Source organism: Erigeron canadensis, chromosome 4 (genome assembly GCF_010389155.1).
Source record: "Erigeron canadensis isolate Cc75 chromosome 4, C_canadensis_v1, whole genome shotgun sequence".
NCBI lineage: Eukaryota > Viridiplantae > Streptophyta > Magnoliopsida > Asterales > Asteraceae > Erigeron > Erigeron canadensis.
In genome coordinates, this window is record NC_057764.1 from 31,425,004 (window position 1) to 31,442,242 (window position 17,239).

The 17,239-nt window shown below is 32.4% G+C and overlaps 2 protein-coding genes and 1 long non-coding RNA gene across 3 annotated transcripts; 1 reads left to right on the forward strand and 2 right to left on the reverse strand.

Annotated features, from left to right (window-relative positions):
- Positions 1–2,412: 2,412 nt before the first annotated feature.
- Positions 2,413–4,659, forward strand: LOC122596641. Its single transcript, XR_006323354.1, has 2 exons — positions 2,413–2,760; positions 2,845–4,659. It is a non-coding gene; the product is annotated as an uncharacterized LOC122596641 (long non-coding RNA).
- A 614-nt stretch (positions 4,660–5,273) lies between these two features.
- LOC122597404 (ABC transporter E family member 2-like) lies at positions 5,274–8,003 on the reverse strand. Its single transcript, XM_043770004.1, has 4 exons — positions 7,884–8,003; positions 7,549–7,782; positions 7,206–7,430; positions 5,274–5,471 (listed from the first exon to the last, which is right to left on the reverse strand). Exons 1-4 carry the CDS (start codon positions 8,001–8,003, stop codon positions 5,274–5,276), a joined length of 777 nt encoding a protein of 258 aa, XP_043625939.1.
- Positions 8,004–10,054: 2,051 nt separating this feature from the next.
- LOC122596275 (probable WRKY transcription factor 57) lies at positions 10,055–17,239 on the reverse strand. Its single transcript, XM_043768826.1, has 4 exons — positions 16,747–17,239; positions 12,834–12,968; positions 12,013–12,410; positions 10,055–10,333 (listed from the first exon to the last, which is right to left on the reverse strand). The coding sequence occupies exons 1-3, from the start codon at positions 17,091–17,093 to the stop codon at positions 12,020–12,022; spliced, it is 873 nt and encodes a 290-aa protein (XP_043624761.1). The 5' UTR covers positions 17,094–17,239; the 3' UTR covers positions 10,055–10,333; positions 12,013–12,019.

The following is a 17,239-nucleotide window of genomic DNA, read 5'->3' on the forward strand; positions in this document are numbered from 1 at the left end:
CTATTCAGTTACGAGCCTTTCTCATTTCATTTCATAATTGGCTACGAGGCCCACCACCAAAGCCTTGGGAATTAATTCTTTGACCAATTATAGGATTACATGTGGCAATTCCATTTCAATAAATTTCCTATTGTTTTGGTCTTGTGCCTGAACAACCAACAGGAAACAAAACAAAAAATATTTATTTAGAATAGGAGGTAGGTGGCTTGTGTTGACAGAACTTTGCCCGTATGGTGAGGTCCCATGTTTGTGTGCTAGCTTGAGCTCCATTTGCCTAACACCAATTACCTTAAGCTGTCGAACCACTATCTCATATTCCAACCATTATACTTTTTATAAAGCCCCAAAACCCACTCATATTCATTATCACTTCCCACACCCACATATAAAAAACCGTTTTGACCCACCTTAAATCACCACCAAATCCACCTTATTCCACTATCAATCCATCATTTACACACTAAATCTATCATCATCTTTTCCTTAGATCTAAAACTCATTCATTATTTTCACTTAAAAGTTGAGGATGACCGACTTAGCTTAAAATCAGAACTCCGCTCTGATATGATGATATCAAAAGGTTTTTTATTATTGATTGAAAGAGATGTTTTTACAATGAAGAAGACAACCATAATTTATAGGCAATTACAATGATATAAATATAGAAAACAATAAATGGTTGTTGTCATCTCGGAGAGAAATAAATACCCAAGATTTGCACTCCTAAATTAACACGATATGGTGTAATATGTTTTCTAACGCTTTTGTTATTTAAGTTTGGTACTGCTGTCTTGAATACAATAATTAATCACCAATTATCTACCATTTTATATGCTATATATAATTCGTAAATTGCTGGTAGTCTATTTACTGATTTTTGGAATAGTAGGAGCAAACTAGTTAAAACCAAGTAAAATGCTAGTGGTTTGTTGATAATTTGGCCTTTGATTCTGAGATTCACAAACCAAAAGTGAAGAAGCTCACCATGTTGGAACGACACCAATATGTACACAAACATGCTACATAAAATGTCACTACAAGAAAAACTATATGACTACATATATAAAAAGATTAAAACAAAACTAAATGGTTAATTTTAAAAGGATACGAAACCTAAGTAATCCTTTTTACGTTCTTCCACAACATGAAAGCGAGAGTAGTATTGACTTCATGACCGAGGTTACAACGTTGACCAGTTTGTTATCAGGACATTGCAAGTTTGTGGACTTGTGTACTTGTAACACCCCAACAAGGCGGAATCATGGGGCATCACAAGAAAAACACAACACGACATGAAAATTATGTAGAGTAAATCTAAATGCATAGAAAGGATTAAGTAATCCATACGAACCATTCAATAGAGCAAATAACCGGATCACACATAAGCAAAATCCCCTAATCGGGAAAATAATGAATCACGGATCCAAGAAGTCCAAGTCCAATTCTAGCATGATCAAGCAATCAACCATTCAATCCATCTATGAGTTAACATGTTCACCTGAAAAGTGTACTAACATGCGTCAATATAAAGTTGGTGAGTTCGTAGGGACAAGTAAAAGGAAACAAGTGTCGGAATAACAACCGTTAACGATAAACAAGGATGAATATACTTACCTCGTCATCCATACAATCACAAAATGTTATGTCAAGATTACGTTACAACTAAACATTCATACACAATAAACATGTTAAACAATATCATTAACAACGTTATGCCACGAATGTGGACTTACTCATTATGCCATCAACATGGACTTTACGTTATGCCACTAATAGTGGACTTACTCGTTATGCCATCAACATGGACTTTACGTTATGCCACTAATAGTGGACTTACTCATTTACATTATGCCACTAATAGTGAACTTACTCGTTTATGTTATGCCACAAATCGTGGACTTACTCATTACGTTATGCCATCAATAGTGGACTTACTCGTTTACGTTATGCCACTAATAGTGGACTTACTCGTTATCTCAATCACATGCATACATATACAAATCTATAATACGTTAAGAGGGAAATATTATCATGCAAGATCCTATGTCCCGATCCTTATCAAAACGTTTTCCAACAATCAACAACACAAGATCCTATGTCCCGATCCTTTAATGTAAAATGTTTTAAATAGTGTATTTGTAGTGATATTCTCCATTATTAGATTCATCAAAAATGATACTTAATGTATAAGTTAATTAACTTTTACCAACTTATAGACGTGCAGTGTATATAAATAGATTCTAAATTGATTTTCATTTAAATAAACTGATGCTTGAAGCTTTGGTTTTAGCTTAAGTTTATGTGGGTTGATAGTGGGTTTATTTTTGGTCCAGTCGAAATACACCAAAGCCCGTCATCATTTTAGGATACTAGGTTGTCTCTTTTTCTAGTACAGCCGCCGAACAAATCATAATTTTTATATCATATATGTCCACACAAAGGATGTTGATGAATGAAGATAGGGTTGGCTTGTTGTGTGGACATAAATATCCTTTATAAATCACCATCATCTACACATAACCCACAAATTGTTTTTCTTATTTGTTGTAGACCTTTTCACTTTTAGGAGACTGTCGGGCTTGAGATCTTTGTGAGACTCGAAGAAAGTAAAGATCTATCCATCATTCTCTATAACAAAATATAGATTGGATCATTGTGAGCAAATATTTATAAATAAGCAGATAAGTGATGACATTGGATTTCTTTATCATCGATCTATCTATTATATTTTCGACCATGATTTCACCGTTTAAAACGAAAGTGAGTTGCATTTCTAACCATTTTATCTTTTTTTTTTTTAATCTATTTTTGTTAGTAAGCATCTTAATAACTGTTGGAAACCAGGCCCAATTAGATATCAGCTTTGAAAACCTAAAAGAGAGGTGGTTTTGAAGGCAGTCATGGCGGACAATCGGCCCAATTCACTTGGAACCGGCGGAGTATCTACTAGATCAATGACTCTTAAAGGAAAAGGAAGAACAGGCCAAAATCGAGTGGAAAATGCCTTTCACCGATTCTGATTTAATTGAAGGACCATCTACTCGTGAGGAAATACTGCTAGCCCGGATAAATATATATGGGCTCAAGGAGGATCCAATGCCTACTGATGATGATGAAGACGTGTCCCATGGCGGAAACACTCAGTTCTATGCTCTGGCGAAACTGATATTAAAAACACAATAGAAACACAAAATTGTGAGGAAGATAGTCAATGACGAGCTTGTGGAGCACCAAATAGAATTTAAGACAAAATTCCGCTCATTTTATGGGGAGGAAAGCTACGAGGACTATTGTGAATCACTTTCCCTGCTTGGCTATGAGGGGGATCTAGTTTCTCTTTAAGCTGCATCTAATGTGTTTAATGTGAAACTCATGTTGATAAACATTGATGAGAAATTTATGTTGGAGTTTATCCCTGTGGACACTAAGTATACAAAAGAGTACCTAATGGCCTATTTGCCTCCTAGTACTTTTAAGGTAGTTATTGTTCCAGGAGAGCAACGTTGAACTCAACCTAAGAGAGAAAAAAGAATATGATGTCCATAACCAACCGTATTCAGGTAGTATACTTACCTTGACTTTTAAATAGTGCTTGTAACTCTTTCTAGTGTTATTCCATCACTCTTTAGTCTTGAAATATGAAGAAATCATACTTGTTTATTATCATATGCGGAATTATTTAGGAAAATTTGAACATTGCATATTAAGAAGAATTTTGTGGTTCTCTTCCTTTGTAATATGACTTGAAAGAAGAGAAAAAAAAAAAAAAGCTGATACATCAGCAAGAAAGAGACACAAGCAAGAAAGAAGAAAAAGTTGTGTTACCAATAAGAAAGAAGCAGCAGCATTTAGAATGACAAGATGAGTATGAAGGCTGGTCATTGATCGGGAAGAAAGAAAGAGAAAGACCAAGACCGAAAGTGTGAGCCAAAGACCGCAAAGTTCACATTAGACCAAAACGTGAACCCAAGATTGAATGTGTTCACATCAGAATTGAAAGAGAAAGTAAACTGATCAAAATCAGTTAGAAAGAAAGAGGACGGTGTAACATGAAAGAAAGACAAAGCATCGATCCAAAAGAAAGAAAAACGAACCCATGTGGTTTGTATAGCAAGAGCCAGGTCATGTGTGACTCGTAGCAAGCAGCAAGACCAGACCTTTATGGTTTGTGTAGCAAGAAGCAAGAAACCGAAACAGCAAGATAGCAAGAATGAAGGTTCGGGTAGCAAGTTTATAGCAAGCATGAAACGGGTAGCAAGTACCCTGTTAATTAAAGCAAGAAGATTCAAAGAAAGCAAGCAAGAATGGATTCGAATCAAAGCAAGTTAGCAAGAGTAGTAAGGAAAACCGATTTTGGTTTAGCATGGATAGCAAGAATGAATGCAAGCAAGAATCGAGCAACTAGCAAGAACCTAATCAAGATTAAGGGGGTGAATGTAGGATTTAATATTGATTTTTAGTTAGTTAGTTTTAAGTCATGTTTATTATTGGTTATTAGCATGTGAGTTTAATAAGTAATAGGTAGAATAAGTCCTTTAATTGACCAAGTAATTAGGAAGAAAATACTTGGAGATCATGGGCTAGAAGATAACGTGGGTTAGTTGTTGCTAAAAAGGAGGAGCACGTTAACTAAAAGAATACAACACGATTTTCTTTTCATATTGTCTCTGCAAATTACATATAAATATAGTAAGCCTTGAGTGTGTATATTGTAAGTGAATTTCATATATTGTAAATCTCTGCAAATTACACACTAAGATTCGAACGAGCTCGAGCTTGAGCCCGGGCTTCTAAAACGATCTCGAGCACTGCAAAAGTCGGGCTCGGCGCGGCTCGTTTACACCCCTTCACACCTCTTTTTAACATATTGATAAGTTCAAAATCTTATACCCTGTCCTTTAAACCAGTAGGTATTAACCGAGTCGTTGGTTCTCATAATTAAACCAGTAGGTACTAATCGAGTAGTCAGTTATGCTTATGTTCTTTCACCCACCTCTATGTATAAGTCACTAAAACCAACAGTATATATAATTATCCTACACACAATTTCCATCTCTTTTACTTGATTAATTCATGTTAAAGTTACTTATAACGAAACGGATGATACAGTCTACCATGTGTAGTTTTGTGCATCTTTGGATGATAGATAGTTTAGCTAGTAGTCCCACCCAACACGTATACAATTAGTCATTTTGACATGAGTCGGTTAGATCCATCCGGCCCACTATACCAACTCACACATTCTATCAATGTATAAGGTGTAATCGTATCTATTAGGGCTCATTCAAATGTGGATTAGCAAAACAATCAACCAACGGTGTCCCTTCAAACACAATAACGCTATGAGCTGGATAACTTGCAACTTCAAGGTTGTGTTCAATCACAAATGCAGCTTTCTTAGTGTGTTGTATGAGCTGGACATGATTAATACTTGCAGTTGGTTCGTTTATAAGGTATATATATCTTGGCACCTGGAAAAGAAAACATAAGAAGAAGAAAAAGTGATGATAGTGTTGTTTAGTAATTTAATAGAAAAAGAAAAGAACAAATGAAGGACTTGATTAATCACCCAGAAAGAATCACAGGCCAACCCATTGCAATTAAACATCAGAATGATTTGTCATCAGTTTATCCATTAGTGGTATAGTAGGAATCGGATATTTCGGTGTACTTAGAAATGGTGATCCAACCAAGAAGTCAAAAGGAATGTTTTAACAACAATAACATATAATCGATCTTAATCTCCCAGTTCCAAAAGAGGACTAGAATCAAAGTTCATGTTGGTTCTTGGATTTTATTCATGAAATGAATTCAAAAGGTTAGAGTTGCAATTTTCTTAGAATTATATTTCATCAAAGTTTTGCTGTGTTTCTTGAAAGAAAACATGTTCAGTTTCCAAGATTTTGAGTATTATATGATTTTTTTCTAAAGGTTTAGTTGGTTTAAAAAACTTGTAAGGATTTGTAGTGTTCATGTTATTTATATTTAATGTGTGCTGGTAGGGAGCCAATAAGAAGAGGTTTCTTGAAGTTTATTAGCAAAATCTTCCTACTTAAAAAATTTTGTTGTAAGGGGTAAGTAGTCTCTTGGAATGCGATGGACTATGAAATTCATGCTAATGTATCTTGGTCAACATTGACTTCTAGGTGCTTATCTATGATCAGAAAGTCATGGGTACAAATTGCGATCTATAGAATGATTGATACCCAAAGTTAGCAATGACTCAATTAGGTCATATGCATACTTAAGGATGGGTCTATCTGAGTTGTGTTTTCTCTTGAAAGTTGAAAAATCAAAAGTTTAGATAAATGGAAATGGGTCAAATGGGCTTCAAGTCTACTTCTACAACCTTTTAAACTGCTAAAGATTTTAACCTTTTTTTTTTTTTTTGTAATATTAATGTTTTTCTAATCATAGTCGATAAATTAGTTATATATGATTTGTTAAAAAAGTATCTATAAAGGTATTACCGTCTAAGGCCATTTACAATCTGACATATATAGAAAATGGCAAGTTTCATCGAATCTGTTATTGACCCATTCGCTTCTATGTATAAGTTACTAAAATCAGTAGCAAGTATAATCATTCGTACAGGCAATTTCTAACTTACCATGTTAGTCACTTGTAAGAAACAGTTGTAGAGTCTACCAAGTGTAGTTTTGTGCATCTTTGGATGATAAATAGATTAGTCAGTCCCACCCAACCCGTGGACATTGACTTGGTTTGACATGAGTCTGTTTGACCCTTAATATATCCGACCCACTTTACCAACTTACATTGGATCTATGTATGTAAGGTTTATTTATTAGGGATATGATTTGTACCCAACTTAACTTTGTTATACCATTGTACAATAGCTTGTATTTTATGTGTATGGCTGAAGCCTCACAACCAAATCAGCATCAACGGTCTTTACTTAATAGCCTTCTATTAGCCTTTTGAAAGGGACTATCATGATAAGTTCGATTGATTCTCAACTTCATTCTGTTCTTCTTAATCAGTTTATTGGGTATATATTTTAGGCTGTTGTAAAAAGATAGTAAACATGTAACAGTTGATCAACAATAAAGGATGCTACTTTTTATTAGGATAAAACATAATTGTGTTTGGCCAACTGAGAATATATATTCGCATTCAGAAATGTATTAAAAAAGTAGCAGGTTTAGATTAATAGCTACAACGTAGACTTGTTAGATGGGAAAAACTTCATTCCGTTGGATAGGGGGATTTGCGACACAATTAACAGACGGTGTCCCTTCAAACACAATGACCTTATCGGCTAGATAACTTGCAACTTCGTGGTTATGTTCAATCACTAATGCAGTCCTCTTAAAGCGTTGTATGAATCTCTTTATAACTTGTGAAGCTGTATCACGCTCGACCTGATCAAGACTTGCCGTTGGTTCGTCTATAAGGTATATATCGGCATCCTGAAAAAGAAAATAATTAGAAGAAAAAGGTAGTGTTAAATGTTGTGTACGTAGGTGTGTAGAGAAACAAAGGAAGGACTTGATTAATCACCCGAGCGAGACAGAAGCACAGGCCAACCCTTTGCAATTGAGAATCCAAAAGATTTGTCGTCCGTTTATCCATCAGTGGTAAAATTTCAAGAGGCTCTGTGACAGTAGATACAAAACAAGGATCCTCAAATAAGCTGCAGTTGAGGTTTTTAAACAACGCCCTGACTGAATGAAATTGGGAGGGTCTGATGATTTGTGGCTTGTAAGAGACACTCAGACAGGGTATGTTGCCTTGAATGGTATCAGGATACTTGACACCAGCCTGCATTTGATGGTAACAAAAAATAAGCTAGCCTCTATGATGAGAACGAGAGGGCGGCGTTCAAAATAAAGAGATCGAGATGGATAATAGTTTTTTTTTACCAGGAGTTTGATAAAGGTTGTCTTGCCGGTACCAGGTTGACCATGGAGAAGTATAATCTGAGAGTCGGTGAATTTAGCAGCAACAACATTAAGAGTAAAACCACCTAGAGTCTTGGACATACTTGGGTATTTAAATGTCTTCACACCATCCTCATCAACAAACACATTCTCTGCTAGCCATTATGCCATAGAATTAAGCGGAATCTTTAACATCTAACAATTCTCGTTCCATTAGAAGTGTCATAATTTTTTATTTATAAAGTTTGACCTTAATATTTTTTATTTGTATTAAATAAAACTTGATGAAAATTATATGAATGAAAACACTTCTAAAACACAATCAATTCATATAACTTTTATCAAGTATTATCTAACACAAACAAAATTATATATGGTCAAAGTTGGAATATTTTGACTTTGAAAGTTTAAAATATGACACCTCTAATGTGATAGAGGTATTATTATAGGCAAAAATAACAAGTACTAAATCCTAACAGAATAAAATATGACAAAACCTAAGAGCTAGCTTGTATAAAACTAAATCCTATGGGGTTGTTGGCATAGCTTATTTTCGAACTATAGTGTTTTTTGATTTTTACTTTATATAAGTTTTATCATCGTGACTTTGAAATTTGAATAAATATGGAAAATAAGCTAATTGGACAGTAATAAGCTAGCCTTGACTCATCCAACACAAGATTTAAAAACAACACACTTTCTCGTTTGAGCTCAGAGAGACTATTCAAGAATCCTTATCTACGCTACGTTCTAGTACGAAGCTGCCACTATCGGTTAGCCATAAACGCCTTGGTTTTGGTAGATGTTTTGTCTTTCGGGGTGTAGAGTTGGATTATTAAAGTATTTAAAATAATTAGTTAGTAATGTAGGTACGGTGTTGTAAGAATGAAATAAAAGTGCCTTAATTACACTATTAATGATGACTGTCTGAGAAGGCAAGAAAGAGCATCAATTATTTGAACGGGTTTGACATATATTTCCCAGCTACTGCCTCAGGTCGTTGAGATCACAGTGTGTAAACTCATCGGCCGTAACACGGGTTGTACCTATAAAATATAATAATTATATCATTATCAGAAATTGTCGGCATATATATATATATATATACACACACACGAAAGGGAAAAAAAACATACATCGTTACAGGTTGAACGATATCTGTTGCCTGGATAGGCTCAAAAGTATATATCGTCTGTACACCGTCAAATGCCACCAGGCAGTTATCCTTACCCTGGGCAAAGGCACCCATTATTTTTGTGTAAAAATGGGAATATATCGGAAAGATAATATTTTTGTGTAAAAATGGATCTTGTGTGTATTTTCGATGCTAAAGCTAACAATTTTGGGTGCCTCCACTCGTTGGCAAGCTGTCATCGGGAAATATGCAACCTATCAATATAAGGAAGTGAAATTAGTAATATTTCTTTTTATAGATGTACCACAAATATCACTTCCCATCAATATATGTACAATCTTTGTGATTAGACTTGAATCCATTGTATGATATATTCGATTCGTGACAATTATCTGCTTAGTGCTTACTATATTATGGGTTGTCTTATGCGGCGGTGTCGTGCAACTAAAGTTGTCTCTCACTTTATAAGTTTTAGACTATAGATAAATAGTAAGCCCACAATTCAAGCCCAATACATAGTTTAGTAGCCCAACAGATTTTTCCATCATATGCTCGCTCACAAATCATAATCTTTATTAGCTGCTCTCAAAATAAATATCGATCTTCATTTGTTTATTAATTGGTCTTTGAATTTTCTATATATCAATTAAGTTATGTAAATATAGATAGTAGTTATCCATTGTACTTAAAAATTCAATTTTGGTGTTAATACTTGGTGCTTGAGCTGTGATATCTAAGCCATTAATAACAACTCCATATGTTACACACCACCTTCGACCCTAAGTTGTAGTTGTCGAAGTTCGACCGTCACCACCCTTTGTCGTTGTCTCTACAGAAAACTTGAAATTGTTTCTTAACTTAAAAAAAATATCGATAATTGAACGTTCTAGGTATCATTTACTGCTATACATTGTACATGATTTTTATATAATGACTTGGCTTATAAGCTACCATAACTATTTCTGACCATAAAAAAATGTGCAAAAAAATGATGATAAATAAGGAAAAAAAATCGGGGTTTTTTTTTCTTTTTCTCATTGACACTCATCATGTTGTATAGCTAGCAAATAAATTCTTATCGATACAACATATACATATGTACATGTTGAGATTTAATGATGTTAAAAGTGATCAAGAACTTTGGCTATTAATGTAGAACAAATTAACTAAAAAGAAAGACATAGCTAGCAATGTTGTGGACTTCTCCATATAAAATAATGTCATCAAGTGCATCTCCATCAAAAGTTTCATGTGTTGCACGAGTACGTCTTGGTGGGGTAACTTTAACTACAATATCCTGCCACCATCAATTAACTTAGGTTAATTATATTATAACTTTAAATTTAAATATTCTTTAAAGTTGTGGTATGTAATCATCAAATCTTTTGCTTGATTATAAGTTATAACGTGGGTTCGAATCTTGTCAGATGCAGAATTGAATTTAAGTGGTTAAATTACCTTAATACACTATCCTTGTTGGGGGTTATATGGGTACCAATTCGGTACATGGGATGAAACGGTTCCTATCAATCTACCGTTTTTTTTACATGGGTATCAATTCGATACATGGGATGAAACGGTTCCTATCAATCTACCGTTTTTTTATAAGTTATAACGTGGGCCGTTCTACAATAGAGAGAGAGATGGTTGAGAACTACTCGTATAAAACTTTTCAACGCACGGGTGACCAATATAATATGAAAAGTTGGGGTAGCAAATAAGTGATTGGAATATGTTGAAAAAAACAAAGTTAGAACTTAGAAGTGATAGAAAAGTGGCCTTCTATAATGAGCTAGCTTTCTAATAATTCTAATGGACATTGGCAAACAAAGTTAAAGATAGTGTTTCAATTATATACTAATCTTTTCTAACTCAAAGCTACCATCATCATCTGCATGCTTTTCTAGCTAGCTATCTAGAGGATATGAATATCAAAGCCGGTATCAAGCTTAGAATCGGCTCTCTTCATCAAGAAAAGGGATCGAAACTAATTGTATATATATGGCACTTGGGAGTTGGGAGAGAACTTGAAATGAATTGAATAACATGAAAGCAATATATATTTTATACTAGCTAGTAGTAATACATAATTCATCAAAGTAAACACACTATATATGTTTATGATGATTGTGATTTATACTCTCCCAAATTAAACGTCTTATTTTGATTTTTGAAATCTTTCTTTTAAAATTTTGACCGTAAATATTTTTTTTTTGTATTATATACCACTTGATGTAAATTATATACGTATAAATTAAGCCTTATATATATTTTCATTGATATAAATACCACTTGATGTAAATTATATACGTATAAATTAAGCCTTATATATATTTTCATTGATATAAATTTCATCAAGTATTATGTTGTACAAACAAAAATAATTACGGTCAAAATTAGATAAAAAGATTTTGGATTTATAGCACATACGATAATGTGCGCTAATACATGCATTATTATGTGACATCTAATCATTAGAAATAATAATCAAGCTGTGTAGGACACCATATGATATGTATATGTGTTGGCTTTCGAATACCGGCCACTTGTGAACAACTAGTCTGCAGGCCGGTCCATTCATTTAATTGGCTTGCTTGTAAAGGTGCATATATATCTACCAAAGGTCCATTCATGGGCAGTAACTTAACTGAGCTACAAAGGTGCATATTTCTCGAATTCTAACTACTAACTATTAATTCGTTGTTAAAAAAAAGCGCCTTATTTGCTGCTATTACTGGTCAGGATAAGGTCAATGATATGAAGCCCACCTAGTGTAAAGCATGTTATGCTAGCTATATTACAAAAACATGATCCATTTAATTAAAATTTAGCTCAAATGAACTTATAATGATACGACTAGTTAGTCTCGATTAATTACTTAAATGCGTATATAAACTAAAGCCTGGGCATGTAAAAAGGAAACAAACTTTCAATTTAGTGTAAAGGGAAATATATGAAGGATCTATATATATGTACCTTTACATTATTGGTTGCGCATTCTTGAGGGCACAATATCACCAAGTAACCCTTGGTCACCATGAGAATTTTGAAAGGAAGTGTGAGGCGGTTTATCAGATAAATGATTTCCTAACAAGTCACTTGATCCTAACTGTGGTTGGGGCTGTAAGGAACCAATTGTCCGCACTTGATTATGGAATTGTGTTGTAGAATAGTTAACTGGTTGCAGCAATGCGGTAGGGGCTACTTGTCTTGCGTAGGCAGACTCGTGATAACTTACATGCCCTCTTGGGAACCCTACGGTGTGGTGACAATGTTGGCCTTCATATGTCGTAATTACAGTTGTAGGGTCTTCCGATGAACGTTCAACTCTTTTTTTCACTGTGCATCTGTTGTTTGTGCAACGGTAATAACTCCTTCAGAGGGATTATATGAAAAAGAAAAAATATTAGGAAAATTAGAAAGTTATAAAAAAAAAAAAAAAACTTTTTATGGGTAGATAATTGTATACTTATCATAAAATTTAAGGGTGAACTTTTAATATGGAAAGATACAACCTTTTTATGCAAGTTAAGTAAAGCCCTATGAGCGTCGTTTAACATTTTTCTTAAAAACTTCAGTAAAAAACACTCGTACTTTTTTGCACAAAAAGTGGGGAGAAATGACCAAACAGGTTGAATCATTTAAGGTAAAAATTCTTGTGAGGTTAAGAGTCTAATTAGATTCTGTTTTGATGTATGGTTGCAGGAATTAAATAGAGTAGGGGGATGGGCATTGTAAATGTGCGTATATATATGATTAATTAATTGTATATGATATGAATTAATGTGGAATAGAACCTAGGAAAAGGGCTATTTTTAACAGCTTTCTGGCCATATTTTCTCCATCTATAACCATCTTCAAGATGATCAATTTCGCTCTTGGTCATGAATGCAAAACGTGGCTCACGGATTCTTTTTGGGCCCTTCTTTTTCCTGAAAACAAACCAACTTTAATTAGTACCGAGGTGTTTGATTTGAAGGTATTTATTATAAAACAATCTAAAAATAATTATAAAAGAACCACCTAAGATTTTTATTGAAAAAATCATTACCTTTGGATGAAAATTTATTTTGGATTCTAACCTTTGGATTATTTGCTGAAATCATCATCCTTTTTTAGATTCATAATTACTATTGGCTAATGTAATTACTAATAACTAATTATTATTAATACTATTAAATATAAGTATAAACGAGGGCTTAAAAGCCGTCCGTTGGATGGCGGGGATGAAGGAAAATTGTTTTCATGATTAAATTGATTGGTTTTGTTAAATAGTTAAATTATACCAAGTAAATGTTTAGTTTGTCTACCTAACACAAATTGGTATAAAAACAAAGGTTTATTATACTTTCCTTCAACTTTTGCTACCTTTCTCATTGATGAAGTTAGTTTTTAAGACTGGGATGTTATAGAAATCGCAAGGTCATAATGGGGAAAGTTTTGGTGTGTTAACCTATTTATATACTCCATCAAATACACAAACCTTAGGATATACACATGAAAACATTTCAAAAACTGTCATTATCATCAATTCTCATTAATAAGTTATTTTATATAATCAACAACTCACGTACTCACATTCCCTCCAATGATTAAGCAACTCAAACACCATCTCTATTAATGATTTTCAACTAATTAAAAATATAATATGCACACACATATTATGATATATCTAATAATAAATAAAGTATTGAATAAAAGGATCTATCGAATTTCAAAGAAAATAAATCTATAACAATATATATATATATATAAAGATTATATAGATATATAGATATATAGATATTACTACGTATGTAAAATGTCTAATTCTTTCTCAATGAACATGAATCTAACAATGAAAAATAAAAACAACAAACATTTTTTATAAATACTAATGTTGATATATATCATGATGTAGTTTATTTTAGATTTAATCTCGTGTTAAATTCATAAGAAGTTAATGATAATTTCAAATTAGAATGAATTATTATATAAACTCAAATTTAAAAATATGCAAAATTAAATAAAATGATAATTTGACATTTTCAAGAAAACAATTATTAAATTTTTTTGCAGACAATATGAAATTATCATTGTTTTCTTGAAAATTATCATATGTCAAATTAAAACATAGATAAACTTTAGATTCTCTTTAATATTCATGAAAATTTAAATAGTGTTAAACATATTTAAAATAAGGACTTTTTATGGGTTTTTTTTTTTATGAAAAACTAAAAATGAAATTTTGTGAGAGAAAAAAAAATTAACAAAACTTTTTCTATTAACAAATAAAGTTTTTTGTGGGCTCATATTTTTTAAATTTATAATTATAATCGCAAAAGTCATATTTGGAAAGAATAGTCAATTCAAGATGAATGAGAATTGTGATTGACCGATAAATTATTAGAACAATATTCTTTTAATAGATAAGAAAATAACATGTTAATTAGTTTTAATTAATTAGACATTAAATGTTGCTTAAGTTTGAGTTATTAAATTCAACATATAACAATAAAATAAAAGGGCCATGTTTATGAAAATATTTTATCTATATACGATATTATATTACATTTACAAATTACTACTTTTTTGACTATATATTATCGATCACGTACTTCTATTGATATTGTTTTGTTTATAGGCTTGGATTAAAAATTGAGTATCAAACCCAAGAAAATAAGCCTTTTTCGAACTCACGTAAGGAGTTGTGTCGCAAATCGGCAAATTCATTCTCATTCTAATCCTAAATACCAAACACCCCTAAGTAGATAGTTACCTAAACTAAAAAAATAGAGAAATTAATTAAGTTAAACATAGACTCTCAATTATGTATCAAATCAACTACTATTTAAGATCTTCCTATAATGGGATATCATAAACTTTATCGATCTTGGGTAGAAAAGTGCAATAAAAACACAATCTAGCAAAAGTAGAAAACAAATCAAGTTTTGTGGCCAGTAGTTTCACCACCTTATAATCAAGCGAGTGTGAATAGTATTACATTTAGAATTGGTGATAATTAAGATCCAAAATGTTATCTATGATTGAGTTTACATGTAGCACATCAGTATGGTGATGTTAACGGTTTTATATGCTACTCTCATTTATTAGGGGCCACAAAATGCAAAATTAGTTAATGTTGTGATGAAACATGACACCAAATACTTTTGATTGGATGCATTATGTTTAGTAACTTTTATGCAATTTTTACGGAGCCACATGTGCAATATCCAAAAAAGCAAAAATGAGTGTCAAACGATTTACATGTTCCACAAACAACGACAATAATAATTTACTTATTTTAGAAAGAGTTTTTTTTTTTTTTATTTGTAGTTTTAAAGAAACGCATCAGGATGCAATTAATGTATATCAATAGCAACTACAATAAGCCTATTTCACACAAAGATATACATATGAAAAAGAGTCTTTTCTTTTTTCCTAGGAGTACTAATTTTTTTTAAAAATGATAACTGCAGTTTTAAGGATAAAAAATTCTAAACATTTTGATATTAAAATTTCAATCTCTAAATATTATAACAAAAATAAAACTATTTTATACACTTTAAGAACAACTCATATATATGGATTCTATTTTATATGTATATATGGTGTTTGGCATGTCTTTGGTTCATATGTATTAAAACGTGACGGATGTTCTTTACATGACGTTTAAACATACAAATTACCTTTCTATCCGTATATGTAGTTATTTACCACATGTTGGATGTAATAGCAATTACATATAAATAAGCACATATTATTGTAAAGTTTTTGACAAATTTGGTTTTTAATTTCAAAATAACCATGTGCTGGTATATATATATATATATATATATATATAGAGGGGGTTAGGTATTAAAATTAAAACAAATAAAACAAGATATCGACCTTTAAATCATAATTAAAATGATGTATAAAGATTCACGAAACAATTGATGCACAATGATTTTCATGATGCACGATTGCTTTCACTAAAGGGAAATTTATTATTTTATTTGTTTTATTTTAATATTTGTTTTATTTTACTTAAAACCTATTTATGTATGTATCCATATATATTGCATACGATTTCGTGCAAGGGGTTGTTCCAACCATTCAATGTCGTCATTTTACGTAGAAATGGATACAAAAACCAACACGCCACCACCATATACATATAGAACCAAATTAATACTAATTTTTCGATCGCTAGGTAGGGATCGAATTGGACTAACTAATTAAAGTATAACTCGATATATTTTCTCTTATAATCAACAAAAGTGTACCATTGCAATACTACTTGGCACTAATTGCTTTTTCAGTTGATAGCTATAGTCTATACTCTATTTTCACGTACAAAAATACCAAGAAATCATTTCTCATAAAATTTGTATGAATATATATATATATACTCTTTATCCGTGATTAATTAACTAGACATACTCAAAGTAAAAATATATCTTTATAACTAAATTTTAGCTTAATGTATAGTAGTGTTTATAGTTAGAACTTGGAGTAATCAATCAAGGGTTCGAGAGTTTTGGGGGGGTTTTGAGAAACCTGGTTTCATACCAGATATGCGTGATTCAAGCTCTGCATACTGTTAATTGGATGTTACTGTGGTATGTCGAATGCTAACTCTTTAACTATTATATAGTGGTTCAAAATTTTTTTTGAACAGACAACAATTATGATTATCAGTACTATATAATTACTAATAACAAGAAGTGTATATATATAATAACTCACGCTCTTTCTAGAGGTCTACCACCGGACGCAGTGGAAGACTCGGGTCGATCCTCCGACGAGCTTGAAGAATCCAACCGATTTGACATCATCATCTTCTTTAATACATTATTACCTACTACTTCATCATTAACACGAGCTTGATGATCAGTACACGCAACAGAACCTACTACCTGATCATCAGGTCCAACAACGTCAACCCGATCAAAAATCGGTCCATCATAATTCCATCCAAATTCGTTTAATACGTTGTCGCTTTCTCCTCTAGCATCAAAAAAACTGTAATCGGCGTTGAATGACCATTTAAGATCACCACCGACGATTGGGTCAACCTCATCCTTATCATCCATATATATACGCTAGTACTGATCCAAAATGAGAACATATGGACTAGCAGCTAGATATAAAGATGTGTTTTATATCTATCTAGGGTTTAAGTGTGTAATGTTTGTTTGTGTGTAATGGGAAAGAAAGGAGAAAGAGAGAACGCGTGAAA

Coding starts and splice junctions, on each gene's coding strand:
- LOC122597404 (XM_043770004.1), bottom strand. CDS start 8,003: ATGTCCAAGACTCTAGGTGGTTTTACTCTTAATGTTGTTGCTGCTAAA. Junction 7,783..7,883: donor CAACCTTTATCAAACTCCTG/GTAAAAAAAAAC, acceptor CATCAAATGCAG/GCTGGTGTCAAGTATCCTGA. Junction 7,431..7,548: donor TGGATTCTCAATTGCAAAGG/GTTGGCCTGTGC, acceptor TTTCTTTTTCAG/GATGCCGATATATACCTTAT.
- LOC122596275 (XM_043768826.1), bottom strand. CDS start 17,093: ATGGATGATAAGGATGAGGTTGACCCAATCGTCGGTGGTGATCTTAAA. Junction 12,969..16,746: donor GGTAGACCTCTAGAAAGAGC/GTGAGTTATTAT, acceptor GTTTGTTTTCAG/GAAAAAGAAGGGCCCAAAAA. Junction 12,411..12,833: donor AAAAATAGCCCTTTTCCTAG/GTTCTATTCCAC, acceptor ATCCCTCTGAAG/GAGTTATTACCGTTGCACAA.